The sequence below is a fragment of the Mustela nivalis genome (genome assembly GCF_964662115.1).
Source record: "Mustela nivalis genome assembly, chromosome: 1".
In the NCBI taxonomy this organism is placed as follows: domain Eukaryota; kingdom Metazoa; phylum Chordata; class Mammalia; order Carnivora; family Mustelidae; genus Mustela; species Mustela nivalis.
This window is the reverse complement of record NC_139020.1, coordinates 212,881,523-212,895,182: the sequence shown is the minus strand read 5'-3', so window position 1 is coordinate 212,895,182 and position 13,660 is coordinate 212,881,523. Positions and strand designations below refer to the sequence as shown.

Genomic DNA, 13,660 nt, shown 5'->3' with positions numbered 1-13,660 from the left:
GTGGCCCATTCCGTGACTGGGTCATTCTGCTCGGCCCGCCCAGACCACGGCTCTGTGTGCTGGAACTGTCCGGCCGCTGTGTGGTGAGAGCAGGTGCGGGCTGTGGGCTGAGGTGGGGCTTTATATTTGGGGATCGCAGCAGTAATGGCTTTTCCGCATGCTCGGCACATGGGGGCCCTGGCGGGGCTGCTGGCATTTGGAGCTGCCGTGGCCTCCTGGGCTTGGCGTGGGTGGCCGGCTCGTGCCAGGTGGCCTCCTACTCGACACATGGTCTCAGCACTTCCAGTAGCCTCTGCCTTCTTGTTTCTGTTTCCGTAATTACAGCGTGTTAAACGGCCAGGGGCCTGTCTGCCCAGGCCTTGTGCACACACTGTGAAATTAACTTCCTCACCCTCCAACACGCATCAGGCTGAGCTGACATTTCCAAAGGGCTCCTGGCTGGACCCCCGCTCTTGGCACACGTTCCTCAACGGAGAGGAAGGCCGGGGAGATGAGGCTGTTCATCACGGCACCTGGTCGCCGGGAGCCTCATACAGCAGAAGCTGTCAGGTTGGGCGACTGTCATCGGCAGAGAGTGCATGAGTCTTGGGGAGAAAAAAAGACAGTGTTGCACGTCCTGACTCCCAGCAAGATGGTTCCACGTGGGGGCCCCAGCGGGGGCTGCAGGACCTCATGAGAAGGGCAGTTGGGGGTTGAGAGCCTTGGCCCCCAGCAAGACTTATTACTGTGGCAGTAACTGCAAGGGACCTGGAGTCCACCTGGAACGGGCCCCTGCAGCCTGCGGCAGCCAGCGTGTTCGAGGAGATGAGGGGTGGCCGGCTGGAGCAGCCCCTGGGCTCTGTGCGGTGGGTGGGGTTCCTTCTGGCGGAGTCTCACGTTGTTCGTCCTTTGTCCCATGAGTGTGGGTTTCCTTGCTGCTCTGAAAGTCAGCAGTCCCTCTGGTGTCTCCCGTCCGTGGCCCGGGAGAGGTGAGGCAGAGGCCGGCCCCCCAGCAGCCTTTCTGCTGTTCCGTGTGGCTGTCTCCGTGGGGGTTGTGTGGGACAACAACATGCAGGATCCTGGGTGGCTTCCAGGGGTCAGCTGGGCTCACAGGGTTCCCCAGTGCCCTCATCCAAGACATCCTGTTCCCCCCAACACCGGCCAGGCAGCCAAGGGCACTCATGCCTCTGGCTGGAGGGGGCCTGCACGGCCCGGAGCCCTGCTGCTCATCGTCTTCATAACTAATGGCTCCGGAGCAGTCCCTGCTCTCCAAGATGGTCTGTGTTCCTCTTCGTGACACACTCATTTAATTTTTAACTCAGAAGGCATTTGCTTATTTATTTTCATTGTTCTTGATAATAATTCTAAGCCATTAGAGGGGAAAATTATATTCAAAAATGCTGTTTCACACTTTATTTGTTTGATGATTTAGAGCGATAGAAAATAGCACATTTGCTGGCTTTTATAGTCTGATAATTATTCACATCCATCAAGCCATTCCAGGGGAATAAACAAAACACCAAGAAAATGACACTATTAATAGCATCCTCCGCGGCGGACAGGAAGACTTTCCCGGGCCGGTGGGTCAGTAAAATGGAAGCAGCCTGTCCCTTGGCCGCAGAGGACGCCTCTCCTTTTAATTACCCAGCCCTGTCCGGCCCCGCAAGCTGCCTGGTCGCCAGGTTGGACACCCACCACCTGCCCAGCGCCACCAGCCCTGGAGTGTCTTTATCAGGCCCACCGAGTCTGTTGGGACGCGTGCAGGCAGAGACCTCCTTTCTTCTGGGGCCACGCGGTGTCCCCAAGGTGGGACTGCCACCAGCTTAGACTCAGGCCTGGCCTCCGCAGGGCCGGCAAGACCTCGTGCCCTCTGGCATCAGTGTTAAGACGTGTAGGTCAGGGCCGGCCGGATGGCACAGCTCCCCGGCCTCCAGGCTGCCCTCATAGATGGGTCGGCCCCTGCCGTGTGTCGGGCCGCGGGGCCCGGATGTCATCGCGCTCTGCTCTGCACCCAGGCCTTGCAGCACGTCTGAGGGTTTCAGCTTTGCCTTCTTGGGGTGGCCGTGATTGGAGGGGATGCATGCCCTGCGAGTGCCTCGAGGTGTGAAGGAGGGAGCGGGGAAGGCTGGGGGGTGCCCGCCGTCCGGGAGCAGTGCTTCTGGTCCCTCCCAGACCTGGGTGTCGCTTCGTTCAGGAGCTCGGGGCCTGAGTGCGGGTCTGTCCGCTCGCGTGCTCCTGCTGGTTGGCGGGTCGTTTGAACTGGGAAATGGCTGGACAGTGGTGGTCTTTGAACCACGGCGCACCACACATCCTCACCTGAGGGGCCTGGTGCCTGGGGCTCTGGTCTCTCCCATTGCCTCCGTGTAGTTAACTCCTAATCTAAAACTGTTTTTATTTTCTCCCTGAAACCCCCGACGCTTGCAGACAACTGCCTTTCCGAGAAGGGCTTCTGGCAAATGACGCCTGAATCTGGCTCTCCCGGCCTTCTGGGCAATTCCACGGCATTAAACCCGGGGTTATGGAGCCTGTCGGGTCCAGCTGCAGCCCTGCAGGGTCACCTGGAGGTGGCCAGGGCAACCGTTCCGACAGTGGCAACTTTGCCAGAACTTTCCGGTTTACTGATGCCCGGATATACTTGGTGTGGAGCGTTCGGAAGCAGAGAGAATGTGCCGAAGGGCAGGGCTGGTGAAATACAGAGATAAAGACCCCAACGGGACACCGTGGAGAACGTTCCAGACTCCTGCCCGGCCGACCTCAGGACCAGGACACACCGTATGTCCGATCGTAGCCCATGCTTCCCTCAGGCGGCCACAAGCAAGGGGTCTGAGCGGCCCTCACGGGTGCCCGTTCCTCTTGCAGCCTTCCGCGCCCCTCCCCACCCGCCCCTGCACTCCCCATTTCTGGTTCTGCTCTCGGAAGCCTCCGGTTTGCTCGCCCTCTCACGCTCACCGCATTCTGGAGATCGCTCTGCCCACGTCCTTATCCGGCTTCTCCAGACCGTTCCACCGTGACGTGGGTGCTGGGCTGCAGACCCTTTGGGCCCCTCGGGCTGTCCTGAAGTGAGGGCCAGCCAGGGGCAGCCCGGGCCTGGGGGAGGAGCTGTCTGGTGCCAACTGGGGCTGGGACTTGGCTGGCCCTGGGGGAAGCCTTGGGCTGTTGGACCAAGAGGACGGCCTCAGGGCTGAAGGCTAACCTTGGCAGAGGGGTTTCCTGACACTGGCTGAGAGGGATGGGGAGAACCAGAGGAGGGAGGTTCTGAGAGGGCTCTGGGGCTGAGTGGGAGGGGAGAGAGGCCGGGGCAGCTGCCTGCTGGCCACCAGAATGGACTGGACCAGAGCAGCCGGGGAGGCTGGCCGGCCGAGGACGCCGTGCAGCAGCGCTTTGCTGCCGGCAGCTGCAGCTGCGTGTCCAGAGGGGCGCGCTGGCCGGCCGAATGGAGTGAGTTTGGCCATGATATTTGACCTTGTGATGGGGGCGGAGTTCCTGGGGAGCGAGATAAATTGCCCCCATGTTGGTGACCAATAAAACCGACTCTGTTTTATGTTCCCAAGAACTCGCTTGCTAATGGCCAGACAGATGCTCCCGCCTCGGGGACTGGCAAGCAGACGGCTCCACCCACACGGCCCTTCTTTCCCCCGGAGGGGGGCCGAGAGTCAGGGACGTCTCTGCCCGTGGCGGGACGCAAGATGGGGCTGGGACCAGGCAGCTGTAGGGGCCCCATGGGGCCGGGGGGACTTTTCTCCAGGGGGGAATGTCCAGCCCTGTTGGGAGGCTCACCTGGGCCCCCACTGTGCGGGGCCTCCCAGGGCGCCCCGAGGGCCATGGCGTGGAGAGAGGGCTCCGTGGGCTGGAGTTTCTCGAAGCCTTTGGAAGGAGTGGTAGAGGGAGCCTTCACTGATCCCCCTCCAGGCAGGCGGCCTGGGCTCGCTCAGAGTTGTGTGTTGAGAGATCCCGTGCCCTGGTTCCGCTCGCCTTCCCCTGAGATCTGAGACTTGCATCTTGTCGAGGCCCCGGGGGGTGGGCTGGGGGGCATGTCGCCGGTGCCAGGGCTTCTCGGCACCCTGAGGCTGTCTCTGGGTTGTTCGACGTGGCGGGAGGGCAGCTTTTCCTTGGCCGTTGGAGCCCAGAAGTCCCTGTGGCTGTTGGCTTTGTGTCCAGCCATCCTTTGTAACCCTCCAGGGGCCGCTCTTCTGAGCGCCCGGCCTGGCGTCCAGCGGCCTGCGCTTTCTGATAACAGAGGAGCCACGCTCCAACGTATTAAACTTTTAACATCCACCAGATTCAATTAATCTTATCTTTACAACTCCCAATTACAGGCGGTAATTAAGTGAAAGCAGCATTGTAGACCGGGGATATTGCATTAATCATCACAGCCTGGGAGCCGTAAATTAGTTCCTCCCGTCCTCCGCATCTTCCCACAAGGACCGGAATGTTTCATTTCCTTGTTTGGGGGGACGTTAATCCCACAAAGGTGCTTGGGATTGGGATTAACTTTTATCATCCTTACGTCAGTGATAAAAAGCTGTTTAAAGAAGAGTCACCTCGTCTTTGTTCAGACGGTGGAAAATTCTCCGGTGAGCACAGAATCGAAGGTGTTGGGCCGTCTCCTCCAGGGCCCTGCGGTGTGCCCAGAAATTAATTATTTTTATCCTGGTAGATTAGAGACTGCCTTATCTCCTGCCCCTGCCCCCTTTTATTTTATTAAAAAGCACTAATCACCCTCTTGATTGGAATGGACTGAGCCAGCTGCAGAGTCTGGGCCGGCTTCCCGGTCCCCGGCTCTTCCATCCTGCCTCCTGCACGGAGAGGGAGGATGGAGGGTGTGCTGTGCCACACGCCCCCCCATCGGACTCGTTCTAGAACGTGGGGTGTGCTGACGCAGGGGCTCTCCCCTCAGCACCGTCGACGTGGGGTGGGTCGTCTGCGGGCTGTCCCCGGGCGCTGTGGGGGCTGAGCAGCACCCTGACCCACCCCCTCTGCACTGGAAGCACCTTGTCCTGTGGTTATAACAATCACAGATGTCCTCAGACACGGCCCTGAGACCCGTGGGGGCAGGATCCCCCCTGGGCGAGAAGCGTGGCCCTGGAGTTTCTCCCCGATGGGGCTTGGGGTGCCGCAGTAGCTGTGGGGATGGAGTCTTCACTGTGTTCCTTCCTCCTTGGGACAGAGAGACGCCTGCGCTCAGCGTTAAGGACCCACACCCCAGTTCTGCCCGCCGGTGCTTGAACACGGACGTCTTCCTCCGAGTCCGGGGTGGCGCATCAGCTGGGGGTGGCCGCTCGGCACCGCCTGCCCAGGCTGTCCCGCCCGGGAGAGAGGCCCTGCCACCCCGGCACGCCAGCTTCCGCACACAGCCGTCAGCGGGGGGTCCCTCTGGCTTCATCTGTTTGCAAACGTCCACCTTCCATCTTTCTTATTTCTGACAGGGCCTCAGGAATCTTTCAGACGTAAAATGTGTACAAATAAACCGTGGGGAATGGCGACAAATGAAGTGTGTCTCGCTCCTGAGCATCTTCCCGGGAGGCTCCTGGGGCTGGGGGCGTGGGAGGCAAGGAGACTGCCGAGGGGTGCAGGGGGGTGGGGGGGTGGGGGGCCCTCCAGCCCCTCCCCTGCAGCTCCGATCCTGGGCTCACTTTTTTAGGTTTGCCTTTTTAAGCCTCATAGAGGTTTAGCGCTGCTGAACGGGGAGCGCGTCCAGCCTGGTGTCCAGGGAGGCCATCAGGGAGGCCGCGGACTGTGGCTGGCTCTGGGTTCCTGTCCTGCCACCTTCCCGCCGCCCTTCACCCCTTCTCACAGCACCCATGGCGGCTGCAGTTCAGTTCTGATCTGAGGCTGTGGCCGCCGCCCCCGGGCCCCTCGGATGCACGGCGGCCACATGTGCCGTCCCGTCTGACGGGCCTCCCTTCTCTCGCAGGTACGCCATCCCGCCGGAGCACGGCAAGCGCCTGGAGCGGCTGGCCATCGGTACGTGTGTGCGCCCCCGGGCGGGAGGGAGCTGGGCCCCGGGCGGGCAGGGGTGGGGGCCGGGGGGTGGCAGCCCCGTGCTCCCGGGTCGCCCTCTCTATGCGAGTTTCCATCTCTGGGTGTGGTGGGTGCTGGAAGCCGTCACTGTCTGATATCCATTTCCTTTCGCACTCATACTCAGATCTACCCCCCACTCCGCCCCCGCTATGGGGCTGGTCACCTCGTGAATGACGCACAGGAGGCCATTGCTTTAAACTCTCTTTTTTCCGGGTTGTGAGCACGGAGCTGCCAGGTGTGACTGCGGACTCCAGCAGGCCGGGGAGGGTGGCCGCGTTCTTCCGTCTCGCTCCCGGCTCCTGGCACTGTGTCACAGCCTCCTCTAGGCCTTATAGTCTGTGTTTGGTCTGGAAAAGCAGCGGTCTGGTGCGGGGCCCCCTCGCTCATGCCACGCAGCTGCGTGGTGGCCGGCGGGCTGCTTGTGCGCGTGTGCCTGCGTGGTGGCCGGCGGGCTGCTTGTGCGCGTGTGCCTGCGTGGTGGCCGGCGGGCTGCTTGTGCGCGTGTGCCTGCGTGGTGGCCGGCGGGCTGCTTGTGCGCGTGTGCCTGCGTGGTGGCCGGCGGGCTGCTTGTGCGCGTGTGCCTGCGTGGTGGCCGGCGGGCTGCTTGTGCGCGTGTGCCTGCGTGGTGGCCGGCGGGCTGCTTGTGCGCGTGTGCCTGCGTGGTGGCCGGCGGGCTGCTTGTGCGCGTGTGCCTGCGTGGTGGCCGGCGGGCTGCTTGTGCGCGTGTGCCTGCGTGGTGGCCGGCGGGCTGCTTGTGCGCGTGTGCCTGCGTGGTGGCCGGCGGGCTGCTTGTGCGCGTGTGCCTGCGTGGTGGCCGGCGGGCTGCTTGTGCGCGTGTGCCTGCGTGGTGGCCGGCGGGCTGCTTGTGCGCGTGTGCCTGCGTGGTGGCCGGCGGGCTGCTTGTGTGCGTGTGCCTGCGTGGTGGCCGGCGGGCTGCTTGTGCGCGTGTGCCTGCTCCCGGGCTCCTCCAGCAGCCCCTCCTTGGGGGATTCTTGGGCTGCCTGAATTTGTCAGAGAGGGTCCCGGGCAGTGTCTGCAGAGGGGGCACTGACCACTTGGGGTAAAGGCAGGCCCTCAGGTCATGGCATCCTTGGAGACGAGCCAGGAGGGGCTGGTGGGGTTCCTGACAGAGGGGCTGGTGGGGTTCCTGCATTGCTCCCCGTCGTGGCACCCTGCTCCGTTCTGACAGCAGGTGGCTGTGAGTGCCTGGGACTGTGTTGAGAAACCCCGCTGGCACCAAGAGTTTGGCCCTCGTTGGCCAGAAGCCCCTGGGCAGGCGGGGCAGTTGGGGATCTGGCCCTGCTCTCTGGGAGCTGCTGGGACAGCACAGGGGCCATCCGATCCCTCTGACCCTCTGGGCAGCCTGAGTCCTCCCTGCTGGCAGCCACGAAACCTGGAAGCCATCACTCAGCCTCGGCGCAGTCTCCCTAACGACCTGCCGCCGTCCTTTGTCCCTTCCTCATGCCTCCCCCAAGGAACGCCCACTGTGCTCTTCCCCTGCCCGTGTTGACTTTGGAGATAGAAATGGTGGAGCTTTCTGGGAAATGGGGCTTCTATGCTAGTTGCCCATCTGTTCACCAGACGCCTGCTACACACTGATTCTCCGAGGACGAGGACAGAGGGAGGCTTGTCAGAGTGGGGCCAGAGCCCCAGGCCCGGCTCGCCCAGCCTCGAGGCCGGTGGTGTTGTCCTGTGGGAACGTGGGCTGTGTCTTCACAGCAGGGCTGAGCCCCCATAGCAGGACCGCGCTTCTCACTGTAGAAATGCCACTTACAGTCCTAGCCGAGAGCAATTTCTCTTATTAAGATCTAAAATAAAAACCAAATTAAAATGTTTTCCCGACGTATTTTTTAAAATACAAATTTAGAATACAAATATTAATTAATACAGGCTTCTTGACCAGTTCCCTCCAGAGGCGCCGGCTCTAGCCTGTGGCCCAGTCCTGTGGTCACAGGGCCTCCCCTGCCTCACTTCCGTGGAGACCCTGTGGTGACGCCGGGGCCCCCATCTCAGGGTCCTGCACTTAATCCCATCTGCGGAGGGCCTGCCGCATGGAAGGGAACATAGTCCCAGGTTCTGGGGAGCAGGACGTGGCCATCTTTGGGGGGGCCACTGTGGAGCTTCCCACCCCACCGCAGCCACGGAAGAAAGTGCCACAGAGTGGTCTCCATGGGTGCCCTCTGGTGGCCACAGGGCTGGCGTTCACCCCCCTTTGCCTGCTTCTCTGCTTTTAGTGTCCGCTGGATTTTGCAGCTAGCCGCACCTAGCGTGTTCTTCCTCTCCGTGCCTTTTCTAGCGGAAAAGAAAAGTGTTGCCTTTGGACGACCGAGTGTCGCCTAGAAAAGCTAGAACGGAGGTCCTTCGGGGCCATGGCAGCTCTCACTGGAGCTTGGCCTGCTCTCCACATCCTTCCTGCAGCCGAGGCCCTGCTGCCCCCGGATCTGGCCTGGTTTGCTTTCTGGGCACGAGCAGGACACTCAGTGCCGGGGTTGGGAGAGGAGGCCTGCGGGGGCCACGCCATCGCTGTTTGTGACCAGCGTGGACTCTTAAAGTCAGTCCTCGGCAGGGGGACCGGGGCCGTCTGCCCTGGGGGAGGGTGGGGAGCTGTGGCGCTGGCGGGAGGGCTGGCCCCCTGCTTCCCCTGCGCCCCTCCTCGGAGGATGGGAGAGGTTCTAGGGCGAGTGAGTCACTGCCCTCTTCCTGTCCCTTCCAAACTTTTTGGGGGGCGTGCGTCACAGACTCCATTATTGAGATGGATGGAATGAGATTGCAATGAATATGGAAAATGAATAGCCGAGCTCCAAATGGGCTCGTGGGGAGAGGCGCGGAGCCCACGGAGAGAGCGTTAATGTGTCGGCGCGCGATTGGTGCTAATCACTTAAAATGTGCGCCTTTATTAGAGCTTTAATGAGAGCCACTTAAACTGTGCATTAAAAAGAGGGACTGCAGAGAGGCCGCGGGCCGGGCGGCAGGGGCCATAACTCTAATTGAAACGCTTTTAGCACCAAGGAAAGTTGCTGGATTCAGTAATCCCTCGCACTTTATAGAACCTCGCAGTCACAGTCGTGTCCTTGCCGGCGGGCCTCCCAACCCCCACCCCCTCCCCCAGCAGGCGTGTGGGCAGGGCCCTGTGCTTGCACACAGCACACGCACACGTGCAAGGGTGCCCTCTCTAGCTGGCCAGCCCTCGGGGTGTGTGCTCTGGCCCGGAGGCTGGGGGCCCGCAGTCTGGCTCGGCTCCCGGGAGGGTCCCCGGGCGGGCTGTGTCCAGGGCCCGGTCCTGAAGGGAGCCCTTCCTGGCTGCCTCTCACTGATGATTCGGGTGAGGAGACCAGCACCTCTGCACGGAATCGCGGGGCTTTTCTTTAACCTTGAGACCCACACATCGTTGATGGGAGCTTCAGCCAACAAGCGACTGGAAGGGTCCCTGAACTACGTTAGCCAGAGTTTCTGAGCAGATAGAGCTGATGGTCTGACTTCTGTCCGTTCACAAACCTTGATTTAAACGAGCTGTGTGGCCTGCACTGTGAGACAGAAAGACCGGATGTGAACTCGCATCTCGTGGGTCGCAGACGGTCGGCCGGGGTCAGGCTGCTCTGCTCCTTTCCCGCCGCGCCGCAGGCCTCGGAGGGTCAGCCGAAAGCTGGAGTCTCCCTCTCCGGGGCCCACACAGGGGGCCTCTCCTCCTCTTGGTTGCAGCCATGGCTGTGTGGGGAGCACTGCCCACGGCTTCCCGGGCTGAGAGCGTCCGTCTCCGTGTCCTGTCTCCCCCCTGCTGCACCATTATGTTGGCTGAGCCACGGGGCACGTGCAGTGCGGCGGGTGCTGTGTGTGGGGTGCTCAGAGGGGGCGGCCTGTGCAGCTGTGCCTGGCCCACACCCCATCTGTGACTTGGGGGCATACTCGGTTGCACAGATGGCCACGGCCCCTCCTGGCTCTGGGCTCACTCACCGGAGGCCTGAGGGCTGCCGTCGCTGCCGCTAGCCGAGCGCACAGCTTTGGGCAGGCTCCTGTGCGCTTTGTTCCCTGGGGGCCACACAGCTCCATGCTCCGCGCCTGATGGGGGGCGAACGCTGCCACAGTAGGCCTGCTCAGCTGCCGCCCGCCCGACTGATGCCCGTCTTTTCTGCTCCAGGGTTCTTCCCCGGGAGCTCCCAGGGCTGTGATGCCTTCCTGCGGCACAAGATGACCCTCATCTCGCCCATCATCCTCAAGAAGTACGGCATCCCGTTCAGCCGGGTACGTAGGGGCGACCAGGGCCCCGGCTGAGGGGACCACCCATGTCCCCGGAGACTGGCTTCTTAAGCCCGCAGAAGGTTCTAGAACACTAGCAAGCCAGGGAAGGGCACGTTGGTTGGGCAGTCAGCCTCCAGCTCTGCTGTGGTGGGGGGTGAGGATGGAAGAGGGCAGAGATGGGTGGGGTCTTGCCTTATGTAACTCCCTCCCAGTCCCCTGCCCACTGCGGCTGCTGGCCGCCCGCCCTGCAGGGTCCTACGGGGCTGGGATTGCGGTGGAGGGACAGCTCCCACAGACTTCCTGGGAAGCCACAGGACAACTGGGCAGTGCCCCTGACCCCCACTCTTAGGCCTGCTCTCTGGCCGCACCCCATGACCCATGCAGAGGTCCTTTGCGAGAGTAAATACCTGTTTGGAAAAGAAATCTGTGGTGCTCCTGCAGGGTGAAGACTGCTAACTCATTCAGTTTACTGCCCTGGGCGGGGGGGGGGGGGGGGCGGTGCTCCGCTTGTCCCCAACAAAGGCAGTGATGAATGAGGCCTGAAGCTGGGGAGTTGGGGTGGGGAGGTGGGCGGCCGTGGAAGGCCAGCTCCCAGACCTGGGCTTTCGTCAGGGGCTCCGCTCCGGAGTGGGGCTCAGCTGCTCTCCGCTGCAGGCAGTCCCTTCCCTACAGATAAGCCTCCTGGATGGGAAGGTCTAGGCCTGCATCCCCAGGTTGGTCTGGACCAGAGGGATTTGCTGGGAACCTTCCGGAGAGGCCAGAGCAGACTCCGGTCTGGGTAGCGGAGGCAGGCCCGGAGAGGAGGCCCTTCCTGGGACTCTGGTTCCCACAGATCTCCCTACAGAAGCATTTGTCGGGCATGGGAGCAAGTTCTGCGACCAGACCCTCACGCCCACCCTTGCTGGGAGTGTCAGTGGGTTGTAAATTGCTTCTGACATTTCAGTCACATTGCCCATAGCATCAGCGTGCAGATTGGGGGTTCGCTGTAGCCGTCGGGGTCATCTGTCAGGGAGCGGCACGTGGTCTGAGAAACGCAGGTTTCTCTGCCTCCCTCTCCTCCCCTCGGCCCCTGATTTGAACACCACCAGTTACCAGGAACCTCGCAGACAGACCCGGCATTGCTCCCAGAAGTGACAAGTACTTGCTTTCCTGTGGGTTGTGGAGAACATTCTCCGGGCACTGCTTCCCAGGAGAGAGAGGCCCGTCCGAGGAGCCGGCAGGCTGGCACCCTCCCCTCCACTGTGTCACCATCTGCCTGGCACTGCACTTGGTGCATCAGATGCCTGAAAGTCCCCTGAAGGTGGCGGCCTCCTGGCCTGGGGCAGCTGGCTCTCAGAGGCTGGGCTCCCCCCACCAGCCCGGCCCCCAATGGTCCACAGGCCTGCAGGGCAGAGGCGGAGGCCAGCCCAGCAGGGACCAGTGTCAGGCTCCAGATGAATGTCCCGACCAGGTCCGCAGGGGTCCCCTTATCGGAATTCCTGGCAGCCCGGGGCGGGGAGTGACTCCCGCGCTCCCCTTATAAATCTTTGTAATGGTATTTACTTCTAGAAGAAAAAGCAGATCAATAGCAGAGCTTTTTAATAATTAAAAGTGTGTATTTCCGTAATCTGCTACGGACTTCCTCATTTATCCTGCTGGAGCTCAGGGAAGCAGCCGCGCGCAGGCTTTTCCTCCATGACTGGTGTGTCCTGCTGTCCGTCCCTGCACTGCTTCTGACTTGGCTGCATGGCCGAGCCGTCGTCCCAAGTGCCTTCTGATTGCTAGTGGGGTTCGTGTTGGTGGCGGTGACACAGAGGACAAGACACCGGGGCTTGAGATGAAGCCACCATGGTGTCGGTTTTGTGACCGAATCTTGCCGGCCTTCCTGAGCACTTTGCTTCTAGGCCTTGGTTTAGGGAGCGACCGGCCAGGAGAAGGAGGGCCCCGCGGGGACCCCCGCAGCGCTCTCCTGCCCACAGGGCTCCCTGCTCATGCCTGTGCCCTGCGTGGGGAGGGGAGCAGGCAAGCCGGCTTGGCGGGAGTGCGAGATGATGCTCTCCAAGGTCAGCTCAGAAAGGATAAGAAAATCCGTAATTATGTTTTCAAAGAAAAAAATAAATCCCTACATTTTAATTGTATTAGCCACTCATTTCACACAACCCTGCGGCGGGAGCCGGCCCAGAGAATCCTTGCTGGGCCCAGGGCGGCATTGGGGGGGGGGGGCGTTGCTGGGGCCTCGGGGACACTGAGTGTTCTCTCCCCTCCCCCCACTCACCATCTCCTGCCATGCGTGGGCTTCTCCCCCCGCCACGCCTGTCACTTGGACAGGAATTTAAAAATATAACTTAATGCACACTGACTTCCTTTGATTGGTGCAATTCATTACTTGAAAAGAAAAATATCTTCGTGTTCTTAAGGACTGGCTTTCCTCCAGGCTGTGTCAGTTTTGATTGATTTTTGACTCCGTGGTTGGCTTTGGGACGTCTCCCACCCCCCACCCCCGCAGGGTCTGACTTCTTGTTGGTTACGTCAGTGCATCCAGCCGCTTCTGCTCATCTCTCTGGAGAAATAAATACAGATTAGCGAGCCTGAGAAGTCGTACGAAGCTACGCCAGAAAGACGAGCAACTTGATTAAGTGGGGCGAGAGGAGACACTTGGCCAGAGGACGTTTTAGGCACCTGTAGGCTCAGAGAAGGGCGGTTGAGACCACGAGGAGATACCAGAGCCCACCCAGAGGGACCCCACCCGCCCCCTGAACACTGGCCAGGAGGAAAGTTGATGGGGACTCCCCACCGCGACCGGGGTGGAGGCTGCATGGGGAGCCTCCACGGAAAACTACCGGGCAGGTTCTCGGAAACCCAGACGTGCCACCGCCAGGAGGCCCCGCACGAGTGCAGGCATGCGTGTCTGCGGGGAGACTGGCCCCACCGCGTTCTCCAACACTCACCACAGCCCCACTCCGGAAACAGCGGCGGTCTGTCGGCAGGAGGATGGGGAAGTACTCAGCAGCACACCCGCACGATGGGGTTCCCTTTAGGAACCAGAAGGGACAGAGGACCTGGAAGTCGCACCAAGGGACAGAGGCAGACACAAGACCACAGTTTGTACGAAGCCGTTCGATGAAACCCAAGAAACAGACTCCTCAGGGACAGAGGCCCGTCTCACGGCGGGGGGATTGCTGGGTGGGGGGCTGCCCGCGGTGGTCTGTTCCTCTGCGGGGCACTGGTTACTCCCAGCCCCAGAAAACAAGGACTTCGTGTCACTCCCATGCCAGCAGCCGCGGTTTCCGCGTCTGTGGATCGGACCTCCGGCCTCACCTCTTGTGTTCTGGGACAGGGACCACCATTAATTGTCATCCCTTTTTTGGATCCAGTGTCTTCTGGAGTGATGGGCACAGTGCCACCCGGGGGGGGGGGAAGGGGGAGGAGGGACCCAGGGGGGTCG

At 61.4% G+C, this 13,660-nt stretch overlaps 1 protein-coding gene across 19 annotated transcripts in view; it reads left to right on the top strand.

The window, feature by feature from the left end:
• Positions 1-13,660, top strand: part of KDM4B (lysine demethylase 4B) — a gene marked incomplete at its 3' end in the record, with an annotated part of 132,663 nt that overhangs the window by 72,416 nt on the left and 46,587 nt on the right. For all 19 annotated transcript variants that reach the window (XM_082734990.1, XM_082734993.1, XM_082734989.1 and 16 more), the window contains 2 exons: positions 5,894-5,943; positions 10,136-10,239. In XM_082734990.1, the coding sequence (XP_082591116.1) occupies positions 5,894-5,943; positions 10,136-10,239 (154 nt within the window). The remainder of the gene's footprint in view (positions 1-5,893; positions 5,944-10,135; positions 10,240-13,660) is intronic.